This window comes from Cynocephalus volans, chromosome 10 (assembly GCF_027409185.1).
Source record: "Cynocephalus volans isolate mCynVol1 chromosome 10, mCynVol1.pri, whole genome shotgun sequence".
Lineage (NCBI taxonomy): Eukaryota > Metazoa > Chordata > Mammalia > Dermoptera > Cynocephalidae > Cynocephalus > Cynocephalus volans.
Window position 1 is genome coordinate 116,082,278 of NC_084469.1, and position 21,948 is coordinate 116,104,225.

The 21,948-nt window shown below is 45.6% G+C and overlaps 2 protein-coding genes across 7 annotated transcripts in view; one reads left to right on the forward strand and one right to left on the reverse strand.

Moving 5' to 3' along the window:
* Positions 1 to 1,450: 1,450 nt before the first annotated feature.
* Positions 1,451 to 10,886, forward strand: GINS2 (GINS complex subunit 2). Its single transcript, XM_063112299.1, has 5 exons — positions 1,451 to 1,641; positions 1,969 to 2,083; positions 6,278 to 6,377; positions 9,489 to 9,615; positions 9,868 to 10,886. The coding sequence occupies exons 1-5, from the start codon at positions 1,552 to 1,554 to the stop codon at positions 9,991 to 9,993; spliced, it is 558 nt and encodes a 185-aa protein (XP_062968369.1). The 5' UTR covers positions 1,451 to 1,551; the 3' UTR covers positions 9,994 to 10,886.
* Positions 10,887 to 12,030: 1,144 nt separating this feature from the next.
* GSE1 (Gse1 coiled-coil protein) overlaps positions 12,031 to 21,948 on the reverse strand; it is a 426,323-nt gene continuing 416,405 nt past the window's right edge. For 5 of the 6 annotated variants that reach the window (XM_063112902.1, XM_063112898.1, XM_063112899.1 and 2 more), the window contains 3 exons: positions 19,863 to 20,141; positions 16,375 to 16,478; positions 12,031 to 15,734 (listed from right to left, as the gene is read on the reverse strand). In XM_063112902.1, coding sequence (XP_062968972.1) covers positions 15,600 to 15,734; positions 16,375 to 16,478; positions 19,863 to 20,141 — 518 coding nt within the window. In that variant the 3' untranslated portion in view covers positions 12,031 to 15,599. Of the gene's footprint in view, positions 15,735 to 16,374; positions 16,479 to 19,862; positions 20,142 to 21,948 lie in introns of those variants that run through there. The other variant, XM_063112903.1, reaches the window with a different exon arrangement.

Here is a 21,948-nt window from a genome sequence, read left to right on the forward strand (position 1 = left end):
GAAGGAAAGACTGTTCATAGCCCTCCTGGTGATGCACACTATCTGGACAGCTGCACACCATCTCGTTCTCCCAAAAGCCCAGAGAAGCAAGCAGTAGCATTGTCCCCGCTTTACAGATAGGAACACTGAGACTCGGTGACATGGACACCTGGACTCTGATAGCTCTCCTCATCCCACTGTGGCTTCTCTGAACCTCAGCTTTCTCACTAGCTCTTTTACAGGCGGCGCAAACCAGGAAGCGAAGCCTCGCCAACTTTGGAACACAAATATTTGCTAGTCAAGAAAACATTCCCCCATCAATCAAAACCCAGACAAGTTGGCACACATACTCTGCAGATGCCTGAGGGGGTTTCTATTTTGGAAGGGGCCAGGTGGCTGGCAGCTTCCCCTCCTCCCTGAACACCCCAGGCTCCTTCTTTTCCATTTTGAAGGTGAAGAGACCCAGACTCAGATTGGTCACCCACCCTCGGTCACACAGCACCCAGAGTGACCTTTTATTTGCTTTCTTTGAGAGTATTTATCTTAAACGACCTAATGAGGGTAGAGCACAGTTAAATCTCCAGGTCTATAAATTATAACTTCCAATGCAGATAAACAACAGACAGCCTTTCAGGCATGGAGGCAGAACTTAATTATGGCTTTATTTCATATTCCCAATAATCCTACATGGGGCAGGTTTCAGAGGGGAGCGTTTGGAAGGCCCGGGGTGGGGCAGTTTCCTGCTGGGATGCAAAACCCTGAAACCCACGTGTCCCTTATACTTTTTCTTAGGCGTAACGATCAGAATTTCAATGAGTGCCCGGCCCGCACCTGTCCTCCGGGGAAGCTTTCCCGGCCTATCAGCGCCCCATGAAATCACCCTGGCCCAGGTTAAAATCCGGCTTTTCGTCCTCAGCCCGGACTCCCGAGTCACGATTCCCCAGGAGTGCCGAGACCGAGGCTCTGCCCCGGGCCCACCGCTCGTGCTTCATCCGCGCCCGTCCCTGGGTCGGAAGATGCGGGCTGGGGTGGAGGCATCTGCGCTTCTAACCAGTGTGCAGAGAAGGCAGAAGATGGTGAAACTGAAGGAAACGACGTCCACCCAGATCACGCCGCGTCCCGGCGCTGGGTTTGGCCCAACAAATGCACCTGCTCCGGGCCCGTGAGGAACGCCGGTGTAGCCACGGCCCCGAACTCCACCCCCAGCTCTTTACTTGGGGTGGGGAGGCGCCCGGGGGTGGGTGAACAGACACCGACCGTGACGCCAGTAGCAGGTGGCCCCGACAGCGCCAGGTGCTTGGCCTACGGTAGGGAGAGGGACTACTACAGGGGTGGGGCGGGGCAGGCTGTCAATCTCGCCCGGGCTCGCCAATTCGTGGGCTCGTCGCGACCGCGGTCTCCGCCTGCCGCCGTTCTGTGGAGACCGCCGCGTCCCGATAGGCCGCCGAAGACTGACTTCCGGTCGGGGGCGGGCCCCGCGCTGTGGCGGGAAAGTGGCGGCCGCCGGGCCTCCTCCGGGACGCTGAGAGGTCTGAGGAGACGGTGAATCTCGGGCCGGCCGCTCGCGCCGCCATGGATGCGGCGGAGGTGGAGTTTCTGGCCGAGAAGGAGCTGGTTACCATTATCCCTAACTTCAGTCTGGACAAGATCTACCTCATCGGGGTGAGGGCCCCATGGCTGCGGAGGGGCTGGAGGCGGGGAAAGCGAGGCTCGGGGCGGGCTGGCGCGGCTCTCTGTGGAGTGAGTCCTGGAAGGAGGCCGCGGGGGGACTTGAGGCGGGAAGCCGGGCGTCGGAGTCTGCTGTGGTCCGCGGGTGGGCTGCTCAGCCGGCGTCGGGAACTTCCGGGAGGCCGAGCGAAGCCTGACTGCAGGGACAGCTGGGGGTTCGTCTGTCCTCGGACGGGGACCGGTGCCTCTCTTCTCATGCGACAGCGGCGGGTGCAGCAGTGCGTCTGCTCTTATCTGACAGGGACTGTTTGCCTTTGGCAGGGCGACCTGGGGCCTTTTAACCCTGGAGCACCGGTGGCAGTGCCCCTGTGGCTGGCGGTCAACCTGAAGCAACGACAGAAGTGCCGGGTGCTGCCTCCGGAGTGGATGGACGTAGGTGAGGACGAAGCGGAGACCGGCTGAGCGGGTCGTGGGGCTGGGTTTGGGAGGACGCCCTGTCCCCACTCGGTCCGGCTATTGCCCGTCCGTCAGGTGGAGTTCACGGCTCCAGAGTCACCTCCTAGCAGTCTACCGACCACCATGACTAACGTCGTGTTAGCTTTTGGTGTGTATGAACATTTTAGTTCATCTTCTGATTTTAGCTGTTTTAGCTTGTTTTAAAATCACAAATATCATGTGACCTTCAGCGTTTCTTTTAGTTTTTAAAACATCTTTTTTTTTCTGGTGCTTGGTCAGTCCGGGGAATCAAACCCTTGACCTTGGTGTTATAAGGCCCGCGTTCTAACCACCTGAGCTAACCGGCCAGCTCCCATGCTTAGATTTTTTAACGAGTGTAGACCAGCTTGTTGGGCAGCAGAATAGTTGTCTTGCATGATTTTCATGTGTTCTGTATAATGTATCAACATACGATGGACTGCGATTTAGCCATAAACAGGAATGAAGTTCTGACACATGCTACAGTGTAGATGAACCTTGAAAACATGATGCCCAATGAAAGAAACCAGGCATAAAAGACCACATATTGTTTCATTCCATTTATATGATCTGTCCAGAATATGCAAATCTATAGAGACAAAGTAGATTAGTAGTTGCCTAGGTATGGGGGTTTTGGAGGTGATGGGTTTCTTTTTTGGGATGATGATGTTCTAAAGTTGATTGAGGAGAGGGTTGCAGAACTCTGAATATAGTAAAAACCATTGACTTGTACGCTGGAGGTGATAGAGAGGTTATGGGTTTCTTTTTTGGGATGATGATGTTCTAAAGTTGATTGAGGAGAGGGTTGCAGAACTCTGAATATAGTAAAAACCATTGACTTGTACGCTTTAAGTGGGTGAATTGTATAGGATATTAATTATGCCTCAAATAAGCTGTTAGAAAAAAACAAAAGAATATAGAGCAAAGATGCAGACAGGCTTTACAATCTTTTGCCTACCTTAGAGATGTGAGTGGCTCATTATAGAAAAACATTTTATTTTTTTGTGGGGATGTGGTACGGGCATGCATGTGGAATTCAAAAAGCCCCCAAGTGATTTTGACAGTTCCCCCCCCTCCCTGTGTTGGGAATCACCTGGGGGTACCTACCTCCTAGAAGCAAGGACTCTTTCAGTCAGCCAGTCTCAAATCAGTTTAAGAAATATTGCTTGGACGTGTCTCCCTTACTCCCTGTCCTAGAGGGGCAGGTGATTCTAGTGGTCCTAAACATAGTGGGAAACCCTAATTCCTCTGCTTTGAGGGGCATTTTCTTTTTTTTAAGCAGGGAGCCCCACCAGACCTGGCTCCCTTAGCACTGCATCCTCTCCAAGCTCCTTATTTAATCTCAACTTCTGGCAGTTTGGGCCCATCCAGACTCAAGGTGATATGGGCAAAAACCTATCTCACTGCAGGCCAGAGCCCAGAGAAGGTGCAGAGAGTGGCCCGAGACTTTTACATGGGCCATAGTGTGGTGAGAAGCAGTGAGGCACCACTACCCAATCAGTAGACCCTGCTTGAGAGACCACTGCCTCCTGACTCCTGCGCCATAGATTAGTTCTACCCGTTCTAGGACTTCATATAAATGGAATCATCTAGTATGTCACGTTTTGTCTGTGACTTCTCATTTAACAGAATGTTTTTTGGATTCACCCCTTTTGTTGCATGTATCATTACATCATTCTCTCATTGCTGAGTATTGTTCCATTGTGTAAGCATACTGTGTAATTGTTCACCCATTCTTCTGTTGGTGGATATTTGGGTAGTTTCCTATTTTGAGCTGTTCTAAATAAGGCTGCTGTGGCATGGTGCTGGTAACACCAAGGACCACGGTTCAATCCCTATGCCAGCTAGCCACCAAAAAAGAGGGCTGCTATGACCACTCTTGTGTAAGTTTTTTTGTGGATATTTGTCTTTATTTCTCTTGGGTAAATACAAATCTAGAGTGGTGGGCTTGCTGGATTATAGGACAGATGATGCTTAACTTTGTAAGAAACTGCCAACCAGTCCTTTAAAGCAGTTGAACCGTTATAATTCTACCAGAAATGTACAAGAGTTCTCGTTGTTCTGTGTCCTGGCCAAAAATTTGGTATTGTCAGTCTTTTTGACTCATTGGAGAGTTTGAACAGAGGTGTTTCATAATCTGATTCAGATGTTTAAAAAAAATTGCTGTGTAGAGAAGGTGTGTGTATGGGGTGAAGGGAATAGGGAATTATCCAGGCAAGATCTGAGAGTGGCTTCCAGCCACCAAGGTGGGGAGACGTGGTTGGTGTCTTCTTCTTTGCAGGAAGAAGCAGAAAGATTTGCTGAAGGACTTTCCATGGGGTGTGAGAGAGAGGAGTTAAGGGTGACTGCCAAGGCTGTTGGCTTGAGGCACAGAAGGAGAGAAAGTTGCTGTTTCCTGAAGTGGGGAAGACTGCAGGGCTGGTGTGGGGACCAGGAGTTGAGGTTTGAACTTAGCTGTTATGCGGAAGGTGCCTATTAGATATCCAGGTGGAAGTTATGTGGGCAGTGGGATATGGAATCAGGAGTTAGGGGAGGGGGCTAATCTGGGGATGTCAATTTGGAAGTCATCCGGAACATGTAGATAGTATTTGAATGAGGCGGGATGAGATCACCTGCATGTGAGTTTAGGTAGTGGAGAAGGGGTCAAGAACTGAACTCCATATGCCAGAGTTGAGAGGTCAAGAAGAATTAGCTAGAGACGAGAAGGGTAGCAAGCAAGTTCAGAAGAAGGCTTAGAGAGGGTGGTGTTCCAAAGCTAGTGATAGATGTGCTCCAAGGAGGATGATAAGTTGCTGTAGGTGTGGCTAATCAAAGGTCCTGGGCCTTGGTGAGCTGCGTTAGTGGAGGAGTGGGATAAACACCCACCTGAGGGTTGAGTGAATGGGAGGAGAGGAAGTTAATGAGCGGGTCAAACAACTCCAAGTTTTGTTGTAAAAGGCATGAGAAATGGATTGGTAGTTGGAGAAGGATTTGGTGTCTGGCAGGGTTTTCTTTTTAAAATGGGAGATGTTAGTGCGTTTGGAGTGATAGAGCAGTGAGAGAACTACTGATCATTCAAGAATGTGAGAGTTGTTGGAGTGTATTCTTGTGCAGGTGAGAGGGGGGTCCAGGGCACACCTGGAGGGCTGGATCCCCAGTGAGTGGGAACAATGCAGGAGGATGGGAGACAGGGTGGCGTGCGGGCACACCCAGCCAGGTGTTGGGTGAGAGCTGGGTGGTGAGAGAGAGGGTGAATGGACCGGACGTTGTCATAGAGTTGCAGGATAGCACCAAGGGCCCCCGGAGATGGGTGGGCAACCCTCTAAAAGTGGGACCCCACAGCACAGTTGGTGTGCGTGTGTGTTCCTTAGCTACATTGCCCAGTTCACACCCAAAACTGGGATTTCTCAGACCTTACTGGGTTCCGGGCATATGTGAGAGTAGTGCTAATGCTGAGTGGAATTGGACACAGCTGTAGATACTGGGCTTTAATCCCCACTAGAGTATAATACTGTTCCCAGGCTGGGACAGCTTTAAACCCCCTGAGGATATCATACCACTGCTGGGGTGGCTGTGGCTTATAAGTTGTCTTGCTCTCTTCTGAACAAAGCTTAGTATAAATACATTTCTCAAGTCACTGGTTACTTTTGATCACTTATTGCATCAAAGGTAGAATACTTTGCTCTTTCCCCCCTCCCCTAAAAAAAACTTCTCACTCTGACATATTTTTTTATCAGGAATATATTCTGTAGGCCAAAGCAACAACAAAAACTTACCTTCCTTTCTTTTTTTTTTTTTTTGTTTTGTTTTGTGACCGGTAAGGGGATCGTAACCCTTGGCTTGGTGTCGCCCACACCGCGCTCAGCCAGTGAGCGCACTGGCCATCCCTATATAGGATCCGAACCCGCGGCCTTGGTGCTCCCGCTCCCAGCGCTGCTGCTGCGCTCCCAGCGCAGCACTCTCCCGAGCCCTTACCTTCCTTTCTTAGAGAAATTTTCACAGAGGAGTCCTCAAATTATCTAGTTAACGATGCAAATGTTATTCCAGAAAGTTTTTTTTTCATGTGTTTGTACATATTTCATGTGTCTGTACGTATTTCATGTATAGGCACTCATTAAATATCTAAAAAGTATCTTGGTTATAGTGATGGTGAAATGTATTAACTTCTAAATTTCAGAAAAATTGGAGAAAATGAGGGATCATGAACGAAAGGAAGAAACATTTACCCCAATGCCTAGCCCTTACTACATGGAACTTACCAAACTTCTATTAAATCAGTAAGTAGATCTCACTTCTTAGAGTCCACACCTAGACTGGACTCATGATTCTCTTCTTCTAAGCCTCCCTCCTTCCTTGTTCCCAGCTCACTACCATGGTAAGTAATGGCCCTAGTCACCCAGTTACTCAGATCAGTAATCTGGAGGTCGTCCCATGTGCACATGTGCACCTGCCAGGTTTTCTCCATGTCTGTGTGTCTCTGTGTCGGTGTGTGTATGTGTGTGTGTGTCTTCCATCTTTCTATTTCTCCACTCCCCAATAAATCCCTTGGTTCTTCCCGTTCTACACCCTCTCACTTAACATGGGACCCCAGTGTGAGACACCATCTCCAGCAGCAGCCCTTTTCTTAATTATATATAGTCATGCATCACTTAATAACAGGAATAAATTCTGAGAAATTCATCGTTAGGCAATTTTGTCATTGTGCGAGCATCATAGAGTACTTACACAAACCTGGATAGCATAGCCTACTACATACCTCCAGCTACATTGTAATCTAATGAGACCAACGTCATACATGTTGTCTGTCATTGACTGAAACCTCGCTATGCGGTGCATGACTGTATGTGTTTTACTTAGTACAGTTTTACCCTTTTTTCTCCTTAGTGTATATGGATTTGAGTTCTGGTGTGTCTTTCACAGGAAAGGCCAGAAGGCTCACCTTGAGCTATAGGGAAAGTCTGCTTGTGGCAAAAATATGCTGTTGTAACTCTTTGTTTGCCTACATCTTTACGAGTTCTCCATACCAGCTTCTAATTCATTCTTGGTGCAGCAGCCAGAGTGGTCTTTAAAAGGCAAAGCTGCCATGTGATTCTTCTGCTTAAAATCCTCAGCCTTTACAGGATTTTAGCCTAAAGTCCTGATCATGCTGTTCAAAGCACTGCAAGCCTGGTGTGTGTTCCTTCTTCCCTCTTCTACAACTCTACAATTCTGATTCTGTAGGTTTCAGGCTCACATTGGCCTCTCGTTCACTTCTTCAAACCTATCGGTGTCCTCATGACTTTGCACATTCTCTTCCACTGCCCAGTAAGTTCATCTACTCCCTGTTCCCGCTCACCGCTTTGGTTTAGCATATCAAGTACCCCTCCCAGATTAAGCATACACATTCTCTTGGCAGCTCTGTGTACCACCATGGCATTTGCCATAGTTGTAATTTTCTAATCATTTGGCTGTGCCATTAGGCCCCCCTGCCGCCACACATACCCATACTAAATGGGCAGGGACCATCTTGTATGCATGGTGTCCCTAGTGCGGTGCTTGGTGCTTACGTTTGTCAAATGAATGAGTGAAACCAGCAGAGGAGGCAGACAAGTGTGGATAATTTTGCTTGGGAGATACTTACAGTGTAATTTGCAGAATGTCAGGCTTTTGAAGGTCCCTAAGCATCTTTTAATTTGTGGGCCCAAGAGCTAAAACTTGGGAATGTGCTTCCACTGCCTGCTGCAGAGCAGTTGGAAGGGCTAGGGGCCTACTGAATTGGACTGCTGAGTTTAAAGGAAAGTTTTGGCTACATAACGTGGACTTGTCTGTAAGTTGATATGAGGTTGCAGTTGATCCACTCATTTGATAAAATCTGAGAACCAACAATGCATTAAGCATTCACTAGATAATGGAGCTAGTCATGTAGGCCTGAGTTCCTGGTTTGGAGGGGGGAAGTGTGAACCAGCAGTTCAACTGCAGTGTGATCCATGCTGTCGGGACTCTCTTGGGATGCAATAGGCCTGGTGGCACCAGAGAAGGGCTCACAGAGGAGGTTCTTTGGGGGTGCAGGCTTGAAGAAGGAAGGAAAATTCACAGTGAAGCAGGAGCTGGTCATGCTCGGGCACAGTATGTGAAGGGTCTTGGTGTGTTTTGGGGAAGCATAGAATGTATGCAGGAACAGGGGTGTGGGGGTGCTGGTTCTGTGGTGATGGAGGCCCCAAGAGGGGCGAGTCATCAGAGGATCTGAGAGGCTGCTGTGGCAGTGGGGACCGTAGCTGGAAAGGGAGACAATCTGGAAACAGAGACTAGGTAAGAAGTTAAGTGTTACCCAGGTGAGGGGGCCTTTCATTTTAATTTTTGAAGTTCAATATATTATGTGTATAGTTTCTATCAAAAGCTTGTTTTGTAATTCACTAGGCTAAGGGACCAAATTTTACCTTGGTCCTGCAGTTCTGTTGACAAAGAGCTGGGGTCCTTTGTTTAACCTGCTGAGTGCCAAATCTAAATGTTTGGGTTTATAAATAAAATTTTCTACATAAGTTTTATACTACTGATTGTGCCACCTGCCAATCCTGATTGGGAGTGGAGAGAGAATTTCTGGCTCACCATAGAAGGCCTAGTGATGAGCAGTGTTTGCCTCTGCTTCTATCTTCTAGTTTGTCCTTTCCTACAAAGGTTAGTTTAATTTAAAATATATTTCATGAAGGAAGGCTGTTATTGCCCCTTGCTGACTTCAAACTTTTGCCCAGAATTTCGCTATGTATAGGTGTGGTCAGTTTATACTAATTTCCAATTTCTTCTGTGATTTTTGTAACTTTTTTTTTTTTCTCAGTAGTGTGGGACAATCCTTAACCTTTCGGGCTTTTGCGAAGATAGAAATGCCGTGTGCACTGAGCGTAGTGCCTGGCACAGGGCAGGCATTTTCCTTCCCTGCTGGGTTGTGAGCCCCTGGATTACTGGTAGGGAGGACAGATCGTTGAGCAGTCTGTATAAGGAGCAATGGAAGTCATGACCTCTGAGCCAGCCCTTGAAACAAATTCTAGATGGAAATTACACAGCACAGAATGCTGTTATCCTGAGATAGAGGATGTCTAATTTAGAGCTCATTCTCCAGGACCTAATTTTGTTAGGTAAACAGAAGTCCTATACAATAGCCTGCCATGGGACACTTAACATGAGCAAAAACAACTTGGTGTGGATCCCTGCTGAATGTCCTTGGCACCAAGCTTAACTGCTACAAATCCTTACATCTTAAAACTGGAAACAAAGCAAAACAGATTTTCTAAGTCTAGAATAGATAAAATATTTTGCCTGAACTTTTAAGAAAGCAGCATTTTTAAGTAAACCACTTCTGTCTGGTGTTGCTTTAGTTTTAATGCCTTATTTATCTTACCCCTTGCTTCCTTTAGTGCTTCAGACAACATCCCGAAAGCAGATGAGATCCGGACTCTGATCAAGGATATGTGGGACACTCGCATAGCCAAACTCCGGGTGTCTGCTGACAGCTTTGTGAGACAGCAGGAGGCACATGCCAAGGTAGGTGTGGCTTGCCTAACTCTGGCAGCCGCCTCACCTGGTCATCAGTGAGTTCTGCCCATGAGGGATTTGGTGTCGCTGAAGAATTTCTCACGGTCTCCTGCCTGCTTAGGTTATTGCAAGCGGGGATTACTGGCTTGGTTTTTTTTTTTTTTTTTTAATTCTTTGGTTTCTTATTTTTATTCAGTAGTTTACTTTTTACCCAAAATCAAAAACTCCTTGGCCAACTTGGTCTGTTTTCTTTTCTTTTAGCTGGATAACTTGACCTTGATGGAGATCAACACCAGCGGGGCTTTCCTCACACAAGCACTGAATCACATGTACAAACTCCGCACAAACCTCCAGCCTTCTGAGAGTGCCCAGTCTCAGGACTTCTAGAGAAAGGCCTGTGACTATAAAGGTCTGGCGTCTAGTGGCAGGAGACTTGCTGGGTGATGTGAGTGCTCAAGACATGATAGAGGTGACTTACCTCATGGTTCTGGAGTTGTAGAAATCATTTTTTTGGTGGCTGGCCTGTATGGGGATCTGAATCCTTGACTTTGGTGTTATAACTGTGTGCTCTAACCAACCGAACCAACCGGCCAGCCTACAAACAATTTCGAATGTATGAAAAACGTAGTGGTGCAAGGAATGGATTCATACGTTTTTGGAGAAGCAACAAGTTTGTGATTGGTCTTTAAAACTCAGCTCCCTGGAACATTCTCCAGTTCCACATCTCTTTCTAAAGCCAGCTTTCTGGGCCAGCCTGTGGCTCACTCGGGAGAGTGTGGTGCTGATAACACCAAGGCTATGGGTTCAGATCCCATGTAGGGATGGCCGGTTTGCTCACTTGGAAGAGCGTGGTGCTGACACTACCAAGTCAAGGGTTAGGATCCCCTTACTGGTCATCTTTAAAATAAATAAATAAATAAAGCCAGCTTTCTTTTATGGGGCAAAAAAAGCTTTAGGTGAATAATTTATTCTCCCTAGCAGAGCCTTAGTTTTGCATAAAACCATCATGCATGGATGAGTGTTCAGTGACCATTAGGTGTAGATACGGTAGGAGTGGCGATGTGGCTGAGGGCTTCTCATTCTTGATTCTGATCACTTGGGCTAAATTTAGAATTCCTACGGAGGTTGCTCACACAGAGGATAGCAGATGGAGTGGCTAGTGATGCTGACCTGTCTCAATCATCTAAGCCTTGGTCCACAATAAAAATGGAATTAACCCAAATCTGTTAGTTTTTTGTCCTGTGTATCTATCAAGTAGGACTGAGCCCTGAGGCCAAGATAATTCAATAAACTAAACTGAGAGGTGTATAGCAATTGACTGGAAACTGCACACCAACACTCTGGGTGTCTCTGTCTCATGGCTACTTCTGGCTAAGGTTTAACAGGTTTCTTACCAAGAGGGAAGTCGGGGAAAAACTGATGCAGTGTATCAAGCACATGTGTGAAGCTTAATGCTAGGAAGAAAAGTCAGGTCTATAACTTTGCTCTTGATGGATTTAGAAGGACTCTTTGTTGTAGTTAACAGTGGCTCAGGCAAAATTACTTTTTTCCTAAGAGAAAGTTATTTCAATTATTCAATCAGCATTTTGGAATTGTTAGGTCTCTTGTGGAAATTACATTACCTTGAGAGGGGGAAATGATTGTTCAGTGTCACTTGTCACACAGTGAGTAGAAGTTTCTGTAAGCAGCCAGTTTTGACTGCAGCACCCTGTGGCTCAAAAGCAGCATGTGTGGGGCCGAGCCCGTGGCGCACTTGGTAGAGTGCTGCGCTGGGAGCGCGGCAACGCTCCCGCCGCGGGTTCGGATCCTATATAAGAATGACTGGTGCACTCACTGGCTGAGTACCAGTCACGAAAAAATGACAAAAAAAAAAAAAAAAAAAAAAAAAAAAGCAGCATGTGCTGTCTGGGGAGCTATGTAAGTGTGTACATGCTAGAGTGTCTGGTGTCTGCCTTTCAGTGTGCAAGTTACTTGAGCACTACTGCTCTGCTGCTTTGGTCCAAACTGCTGCCCCGATGTCGCCATCAAGTAGGTGTTGGTTATCATCTGAACTCTGGAGGGCCAGATTCGGGAGGATCAGGACCAGAAGATGGGCCCCTGTAGTTCAAGGTGCTGCTCAGAGGATTGGTTCCTGGTGGCAGGACCTGCCTTTTCATCTTGCCGTTACTCAGAATCCTTCAGGTCTCGTTTGGGTTTCTTTTAGAACAAAGCCACTTGTTACTGTGGAGAGTCAGGGATCCTGTGCATCTCAGATCTCACCTCTACTACCTTCTTAAAACCTTAGGCTGCAGAGGTAGTTTAAATCTGTCTTCACATTTTACCTATGAAGCTATATAGTTGATAAGCTGGTTTTTTTTTTTTTTTTTTGGAGGGTTGATGGGGGGGATTTTTATTACAATGTAAAAAAAGATTTTCCTCTTAACATGATTTAGGAAGATTTTATTTTTTGGATGTTGTCAGAAATTACAGCAATATATTCATAAATACCTAATTACTACATTCAACAAATAATATTACAATACAATTAATTCAAACAAGTACACTTAGAACAGGTTTAATTTCACAGCATCTAAACTGCCCCCAGAGTGACTGAGGCACTGTTGTTCCTCCCTCCCACCCATGGATGGGTTTACTGTTCTAGCAGTTAAGCACAGGGTACAAACAAAGTAACAAAACCAGTTAGCATGGTCTTCCTCAGGTCAAGGCAGAGTTACGGAGTTTAAGTTAAGCACTGAATCAAAAAGTTGGGGACAGGCTACAGCAAGTAGTAAAGTCAACAGCTTGGTTACTTGGTAGAGTATAGAGGTTGTTGCTAAGTGGCTAATATACACTTTATAGTAACAGAATGTGTGCTGACCATCTCCACCTTGTGGTGGGTCCTTGGAATTTTCTGTACTTCAAATACATGGCTCAGAGGGAAAGGGGGCATTTGGTTTGAAATTCAGCTTAATTTTTGAAATCTGGCAGTATTGTGAGCTACTTGAGTACAACACCATTCTGCTCTACAAACTTAAGATTTTCTGTTATAATTCTTTGCTGAAGGTGTGGGCTTAATACTCTTAATATTCTTAAGGGTTCAATCTATTAGAATGTTAATGCCAATTAAGTGTTTTATTTTAAGATTAGATCCTATCGTGGTCTCTTTTCTGAGAATGGAGCAGGAGCATATGTCCATTTGGCTCGGATTGTATAACACAAACAAAAAGTTTCTGATTTAATGTGGAACTACGAGATTTAGCGTTGGAAGATGTCCCTCACAAGTTTAGTGAAGTCTCCTTCAGAGGAGAGATGGCACCATCAATTGAGGTAATGCAGGAAGACGAGAAGAATGGAGGTCTTCCCGTAGATACCGACTGAAACACAGGCTGCATAATCAGTTCTAGAACAAATTTAATGTACTTCTCAACTGTGTCTTTTAAACTCAATGTGAAATACCTGAACAGAGTTTAAGAGTGCGTATTTGTCAGTTTCTGGTAAGCCCAACTGAAAATACAAGCTACTGTGTTCTTTCAGAATCATCTGAAAATAAGTATCTTCAGATTGTAAGACTGTTAGATGGGAAAACCATTATGGGTGCTTAGTGATGCCCTCTTGTTTTCGAGATACTTTCTTCCTTTTTCTTAGCTGATTCATACTGCTTTACTGGTTTGTAATTGTATTCTGATTGTCTTATTACTTACTTCTCAAGCACAAGAATATTCAGCAATAGAGAAGCTCAAGGGCAGGGTAGAGATGGTGTTTCCACTAGGAGGAGAGAAAGCAGTTGTTACTAGCTCAGCAACACCCCCACAGACCTTTCTCAGTGCACTGCTTGTCCCATGTGCCATGAACTACCCCCAGACAAAAAAGCCAACCAAGGGAGCTCCCCTTGGACATAGGGACAGGGCTGTGCTTTTTTTTTCATTAAGTTATTAGATCTGCTTTTTCCTTTTACTTCCTCCAAGGCCCATTACCAAAGCTGATTAGCAAAAGCATCCAGACATCTGTGATGCAGGAGGCGGCCTGGGAGTGCTAAGATGTGACTGTTAAGCCTTCAGACCCGAAATAGCAAGCGGATTTTAGGTGGAAAAATTCAGTGATATTTTGTCCTGACTGTTGGCAATGCAGCTCCCTCTACACACCTGTGGAACGTGTCTGCAGGGTAGGGGAGGAGGCCCACAGCACAGCCTTTAGTTTTCTTCCAGTCACTTCTGTGGAGAGGAAGGTGCTTGTTGACTGCTGATAATACTGGCGGCACTTTTTGTCTGTTTGCTAATAACTGGAAGATTCTTGGCAGACGTACAAAGCAAACTGTGTGCAGGCAGATAAAGCGACACAATGCCAGCTGCCAGCAAGCTGTTCTGCACAGCAAGGTCTGGGGTTGAGGGCTGGGCCGCCGAGCACAGCGGTGAGGAGCTGCACAAAGGTCAGCCATCTTGCCCCCAGGCCCTGTCTCCTCCCCTGCTCCTGCCCCCAGACCAGCAACAGGCATTCTTGGCCTTTGGTTGGGGCCCATTCGGGCAAGAAATGCCCCCTGAGCTAGATTAAACAGTGCCTGAATGAGCATGAACTGGACAAGGAGGAAACACTTCCCCCATGGCTTCGTCCTAGTGTGATCAGCCCAGTTTCTGGCCACTCCTGTGCTCATCCCACAGTAAGTTCAAAAGGAGGGGTTCAGCTCAGACATTGTTTATCCTACTTTAGGCTTTTACAAAGCTTTGCATCTAAATAAAGCCTCTAAAGTTTCTACTCTGCACCTGCTTTCAGGCATCTTAGAATTCTATCGCAGAAATCATTTATTTCCTGAAAGGTTCTTTTTAAAAGCTTCACTTCTGTGTGTACACACAGATGTCACACATAGTCTGTGGTAGGAACAAGGTGGATCCTAGCAACCGGTCACATTTGCTATTAGCGTGTCCAAATGCTGGGGTGAGAAGTAGCACACAGCTTTCTACGGCAAGTTCTGGTGTAGCTCAGATTAAAATGAAGTGACCGCATAGGCGCCAGTGGTAAGCTCTTTTACTTTTTCTTCTTTAATTTTTAAAAACTTCAATATTTTAATGTCCTGACCAGCAGCAGTACAAACACTAAAAGCAAGGGTTTTTTTGCCCAGAAAACAAAACAAAACCCCCCAAACAGGAAAAACAAACAAAAATCCCCCAAACCACATATTAAAAATGGCAGGCTTTTTATAACAATAATTAAAGTAATAAAAACATACAAAACTTTTTTTAATATATATATACACAGTACAAGGCTGAAGCACCTTTGACTTTTCTCTCAATTTATGTTTGTATGAAAACATCACCCACTGCAGTAACAATTTGGTAGGTGTGAATATATGTATACATAGAGCTCTGTACATTTCCCCCCAAGGAGTAATAAAAAGGTACCTTCAGTTTGTGGATTCACTTTATCGTTAGGTAAGACCTTTTCCAAAGAAAAGCCTTTGGGGTTGCTTTGTGTGCCCTTAGGACCTGTTGCTTTGAAGAAAATTTTACAGAAACATAAACAAAATAAGCCCTTTACTTTCAATGCACCCAACCTTCTTTTCAGCTGAAGCAAGTCTCACTCCTGGGGGGGAACGAGACCAACCCCATCACTGTGGCAAAAGCAAACTTGGTTCTTGAGGCATAGTAACATGGCAACACAAGAGACAATACAACCAGTTTGACCCAATCATACACACCGGGGGCGATAAACGATAGTTTTAGTGTTGGTAACGGAGCCTTCATTTTCAGATTAAAACATGACGATGTAGGGGAAGAAGGAATAAAATTGCCTTTAAAAAAGAAAGACTACAGGTGTCCTACATTGAAAGGTGACTGAATTGCATTGAAGTCAAGATGAGTTGTGTTTTTTTCCTGGAGCCTGGAATCCTTTGCTTCATGCATGGCACATTCTCATTTTTTTTTTTAAGCTTCAAACCTCCCAGTGAAAAATATTAAATATTCAAGGTAATAAAATAGATAATATTTCTATACTATAGGTTCAGCCTAGTTCAAGGGAAACCGTCACCTCGGATATCCCTTAAAGTAACCCCTAGGCCAATGCATTGCAGGCAAGGCAAGGCACTTCCGTAAGTGGTCCAGTTCTGCCTGGAGCCTCTCCCTTTCCGAGACAATCTTCTGTTTCTGGCTTCTTAACTCCTGGGGAGAGGGAAATTTCCGTCAGAACAAGCTCACTTAACCTGGAAGGAAATGTGTGTGGATGTACCAAATGAGTGTGCCAGGTGGGCGAAACCTTTGAAAATAGCCCTTCCCAGCGTGGTATTCTGATAGTGGCCTCTGGAGACAGTTTGAGATAGCTTTTCCAGACGCCTGGATTCTAGCAGTGCTTGCTCTTAAAAGAACCAGTGTTCACTGCCACCCTGAGTTCTTGGAACCCCCAGAGACCTGTTCCACATCCTCACCCCTTACAGGGAGCCTGCTGAACTGATTTTACTAGTACAGCTGGAGGACTTTTGAGGCAGGCTGAAGGTGGCGAAGAGGTGGTTGTAGTTGCCTCAAGAGGTCTCCATTTCCAATAATATCCTGTTCCCCTCCTCAGCAAATCACAGTAGGGGGAGACTGATACTGGCAGTAAGTAATCTCCCAAAAGGGATATATAAACAGCATCTCTACCATTCTAGGATCTTCAAGATTTAACTGAGGAATCACTGATGCCTGGTTTTTATTTTTCCCCCTTAAACCTACAAGTTTTGATCTCTTAAGAGATTTCCCCTCTAAAACTTGTCTTTATGGGTGCTCTTCAACCCAAACCGCTGGTTTTTGTTCCTTCCCCACTCACCGCCATGCTGTGGGAGAGCTGCTCTGCAGTCAGACTGAGGCTATAGTGCTGGGCCTCCAGCCGTCTGCACTGTGTCTGTAACACCTGCCGCTCCAGATTTTGCTCTGAAAAGACAAGAGGTAGCACTACGTTTTCTGTGTGTGGAGCTGCCAGGACTGGCACATGCACCACTCTGCACATCGTCTTCCTGGCCCCACTGCACCCTCCAGTCCCTCCCATGAACCATGATGCTCCCAGCCCCTTGAATTGTACCGATAAATACATGAATGTTAATAAATTAGCTCCAACCCAATGGAATAGAAACAAAGGATCTAGAATGGAAAGGCAATTTAAGAGATACAGATTAGGGAGAAATTAGGAGTAAATTTATGGGCTTAATGCCTCTTTTCAAAAAGAAAAGCAAAAGTTAGATTTTTTCATTTTAAGATACTAAGAAAAGGCCAGAGTAAATTTAGAAATTGAAAGTAGAGATTTTATTTTACCAACTAAAAGCTACCAAGCCTAGTTTTTTTTTTTTTTTTTTTTCGTGACCGGCGCTCAGCCAGGGAGTGCACCGCTCATCCTTATATAGGATCTGAACCCGCGGCGGCGGGAGCGTCGCCGCGCTGCTAGCGCAGCACGCTACCGAGTGCGCCACGGGCTCAGCCCGCAAGCCTAGTTTTTATAAAAGGAGAATGACTTCAAACCTTTAAGGATAAATCCCTACTTTATTTATTTTTTTTTTTTCCTTTATATATTTTTTTTTTTTTTAAATTTTATTTTGTCGATATACATTGTAGCTGATTAATGCTCCCCATCACCAAAACCTCCCTCCCTTCTCCCTCCCCCCCTCCCCCCCAACCATGTCCTTTCTGTTTGTTTGTTGTATCAACTTCAAATAATTGTGGTTGTTATATCTTCTTACCCCCCCCCGTTTGTGTGTGTATGTGTGTATGTGTGTGTGTGAATTTATATATTAATTTTTAGCTCCCACCAATAAGTGAGAACATGTGGTATTTCTCTTTCTGTGCCTGACTTGTTTCACTTAATATAATTCTCTCGAGGTCCATCCATGTTGTTGCAAATGGCAGTATTTCATTCGTTTTTATAGCTGAGTAGTATTCCATTGTGTAGATGTACCACATTTTCCGTATCTACTCATCTGATGATGGGCATTTGGGCTGGTATAAATCCCTACTTTATACAAAGTGTTCAGAGAATGAAAAACAGAAGGCTACCTGACTAATTTTATAGAGGCTGGAACAATCTTAATAGCAAAAGAAAGTACAATAAAATTAGATTCTAATACCACTTAAGAACTTGAATTAAAAATCTTAAAAGTACTAACAAATCAAATTCAAAGATGGAGCAACATCAGAAAAAAAAAAGATGAAAAATGAGGTGGTCATCTCAACAGTTATAGAAAATGCACTAACTTTTGACAACTCTACACCATGAACTCATCGGCAAATGGGAACCTCCATTTAGTGGAGTGCTGCTGAAGTTTCACAGATGAGAGCCCCTCCAGTGCCTCTGTGACAGCACAAGAGGTCCTAGGCCATGCAGCATGACAAGAAAATTAGAAGTATAAAAACTCCAAAGAACCAAACTTATTTGCAGGTCTGGATCATGCATGAAGAGACAAAAAACTAAAACCTAGTAAAACTGCTTATGGAGAAAAACAGCAGAAATTACTTAATATATACTTTTATACCATATTCACAGACAAGGATGCCGTTCTCCCCAAATCTGTAAGTTCAATACAACGGTATTCCTAACAGGATTATTTTTGGGTGGAAGGTAACAAAGCAACCCTAAAATTCACAGGGGAAAGCCAAGAACTGCTGAGCAATAGCTCAGAGAATAACAAGCCAGCTGAATTCATCCAGATGTGGAGAGGTGCACAGCCACGGCCCAACAGGGTGGGGATGGACCAAGAGATGGTGGACAGAGCAGGACCAAGCACCTGTGAGGACGCTGCACGACGGGCATGCCCCATAGGACAGGAAGGGCCACAACCTAACTACCAGGACAACTGGTTATGAGTGGGAAAGATGCAGTAAGGTTTCTACCCTACTCCATACACTCAAATGAATTCTAGGCATAATAAGAAAGGCAGAACTTAAAGACTTTCAGAAGAAAATACGTAAAAGTGTCCTTATAACCTAGGGGTGGGGAAAGAATTCTAAACAAGGCACTAGAAAAACTCACAAACCCAGAAGAGAGTGATACATTTTACTCCATTAAAATAAACAAATGCTTCATATTGCTTTTGGATACATACATATGCATTTAAAGAACAACATGTAAGGGAGTGTTGGGCAATAAATTCAAAATAAGTATTCTGTCAGGAGGAGAAAGGAATTAAAATATAGTTTTTGACACCCTGGTTGTGGCTATGTAGGCATTTGTTAGTCTTTACTTTTCTGTGTTTTGAAAAATATTTTGGGGGGCAGCTGGCTGGTACCAGGATATGAACCTTTGGCCTTGGGGTTACAACATTGCACTCTAAACCAACTGAGCCAACTGGCCAGCCTTAAAACTACTTTTCATTTCAAAGTTGTATTTGAAATGACTGAAATTTGTAATAAGTCTTTAATAATACTTCAAGCATAATAGTACATGATAAAAATGCATATTGTTCTATAAAATGGTAATAAACTGTAGGAGGCAGCAGCGGCCTGGGGTTTGCTAGCCAGGGCAAGCACTTCCCAGCTCTTGTCAAAGTGAATGCCAGGCACCCCCCCCCCACTTCTCCCCTATGGGGCCTTTGTGGACATCTTGAGGAAACCAAGGCAGAGGTAGGAGATGATGTGCTGTGAGTAGGAAAACAGTGCCAGAACTCAGGTGGCACCAGCCTCATGACCCCACTCACTGGTAGAGGACATGTGTCCTTGAGTCTGCCCAGTGCCATGGCTTCCCCAGGGGGCTAGAGCATGGTTATCAGTTGAGAGTGCTGGGTTTGGCCAGGGGAGGGGCTTGCCACCTTCGGAAAAGTGCTCAGCCAGAGGTGAACCTCAGAGTAAAGTCAGCTAAAAACTTGAGTGGCACCCACCGACCACTGAGCAATCCCTGCAGCATGGGGATCTGGCCTTGCCCTGCAGGCTCACCTAAGTCAACAAACTAGAGTGTTTTCCAGGACCCTCAATCGAAGCCAAGGCAAGCATCAGGACTGATGGGATTTCTGCAGTCCATGTTTGGGCTGTCACTCTTGTGACAGGTGCCACAACGCAGCTGGTGTTAGGGTACTTCAGCGTCCCCAGTGAGAACAGTCTCAGGTTTGGGCATGACGAATTACTGCTACCACAAGCCTGGGCCCCTGCAGAAACCTGAGGAACATTCACCTTCTGGTATTTGTACCTAGTGTGCCCCAGGAAATCTAAGTTCTGGTACTGTGACTCAGAAACAGTCCCTGAGGCAGGCAGAAGTCCTGCACAAATGAGTATTTAGCTGCTTTTCCAAACTTACTTTACCCTGCATACCCACCACCCAAGCCACTCCTTCTGTACCTTCTATGTGTTCCTGGTAAGCTTCAAAAATTGCCTCAATCCCTTGCCACTTGCGTCTGGGGGTTTCCTCCTCCTCCTCTTCGCCGTCCTCCTCCTCCTCCTCCTCTTCGTCCCGGTCCATCTCCTGCGCGGGTGGGCCCTTCCTTGCAGCTAGGGGCTCCTGCTGCCCATTATGCTGTGGCAGAGGAACCCGGCTGGAGGACTGCAGCTCAGGAATGTTGTAGTGGACGGACGTGTCAACCTTGTGGTTCTGCTCTGCGGACAGCACAGCTACGCTCCCTGGTGGGGAGAAAACAGGGCTCGTCGCGATGCAGGGTTGTGTGTAAAGGGGTGGTAAGGGGATGACAAATACCGTCTAGAAAGGGGGCTCTTACCTGCCTTTGGTGTAGAGCCAGCATGAATGCAGGTCTCCAGGCTGGGCCAAAGATGGCACCATAAGGTTAGAAATGGCCTCAGAGAGGGGCAGACCTGAGTTCCAATCAGCCATAACAAGTGTACAATCCTGGCTGAGTTCATCTCTGAGCCATCTGTGGGTTTGAGCTTGGTCTGTACCTGGCCCTCAGTAAGTACCAGCCCCCTCCTCCCCTGAAATGCAGATATTCCAGTCCTGGGCACAGCCGGGGCTCTGCCCTTTAGCAGGAGTAAGCCTTACTGTGGCCTGTTTAAACAGGGTCTGCTCTGTCTTGTGGCACGGCCCTGCTGCTGATGTTTTCATGGCCACACGCTGCCTCCCTGTGCAGACAATGGCCTCTGGTAGAGCCCAAGGCTGGCTTAAGCAAGGGATTGGTTTGGCAGAATGACTTTAAAATCCTGAGGAAATGGTTAAGTGTAAGGCACAAAAAATGTGTTCTAGGCCACAGAAAAGCCTCTGTGTGGTGCAGGGAGGGCCTTTCAAAGCTTCTAAGAGCATCTCAGAATTGCTCTGTAATATCTCCTTTAGACAGGATCTCCACCCTGAGGAGTGGGGAGCTGTAGTGGATTGAGTTAGGTCCCCCCACAAACTCACTAAAGCTTGAACTGTCTCCCAAGTTTTATGTGTTAGAAACTTAGCCCCACTGTGACTGTTAAGAGGGTGGGAAATCCTATTATGGTAATTGAAAGGTAGAGCCTTGAAGAGGTGATTGGATTGTAGGACCATGCAGTAGTGAATGGATTAAAAATGGTGGTCAGGAGTTCTGAGGGCTTTAAAAGGAGAGTCTCTCTTGCTCTCTCTCTGCTTCCACCATCTTATGTGAGACCTCTGGTCACTGTTGCCACCACCAGATGGACTGTGGACTTCCCAGCCTCAGAAACTGTAAGCAATAAATTGTTTTCTTTATAAATCACCCAGTTGCAGGTATTTTTTTATAAGCAACATAAATGGACTAATACAGGAGTGATTTGCATCTGATCTTGAAAAATGATTCTTTCAAATAAATTTACGATACAAATCCAATAATGCACTCCTGATTTCTGGGGAGTCTTTTTTAATCACTGCAAAACCCAGTGCCTGCTGTTCTCTCTTGTTTCTTGTCAGGAATCAGTCTGTCTCTGCTGACACATTAACTGAGGTAAAAGACAAATCATAGTGCCAGAGCTGGATGTCTACAAATGATTTTAATCTGTATTAGCTCAGCTTTCATAGGTGCAGTTACAAACACTTAAGCGTGGTTTTGCCATAACTATTTCCTTCTGGTTATCAGAATTTACAAGAATTTATTTCATACTTGGTATTTACTTAATCATTGAGGATTCTTTTTTTTTCTAATCAATTTCAACTTTTGATTCACTGGGAATAGAATGTCACGACCACCATCCTGTGACTTTCAGTGATTCCCACCAAAATTTTAGAGGGAGTGAATCTAGAGATTGGGTGCAGGGCTAGGAAACTGTTATGTCCCTAAGCACTCATGGGGCCCAGTGGTGCCTAGTCATCAAAGGAGCATGGAGATTTCCAGCTGAGTCCCATGGGGTCACCCGGAAAGTCACTCTTCTGTAGAATGCATGAAGTACTGTTTTTGACAGTAAGGCACTCCATCTGGTCTTACTAAACTCTGACACTAAATGTCCTGGGAGTGTGGTCTGCAGACTAGCACCAAGTTCACCT

Bases quoted from the DNA above. Each gene is read 5' to 3' on its own strand.
- GINS2 (XM_063112299.1), top strand. From the start codon at position 1,552: ATGGATGCGGCGGAGGTGGAGTTTCTGGCCGAGAAGGAGCTGGTTACC. The intron at 2,084-6,277 runs GTGAGGACGAAG...TCTAAATTTCAG, and splicing joins TCCGGAGTGGATGGACGTAG to AAAAATTGGAGAAAATGAGG. The intron at 6,378-9,488 runs GTAAGTAGATCT...TGCTTCCTTTAG, and splicing joins ACCAAACTTCTATTAAATCA to TGCTTCAGACAACATCCCGA.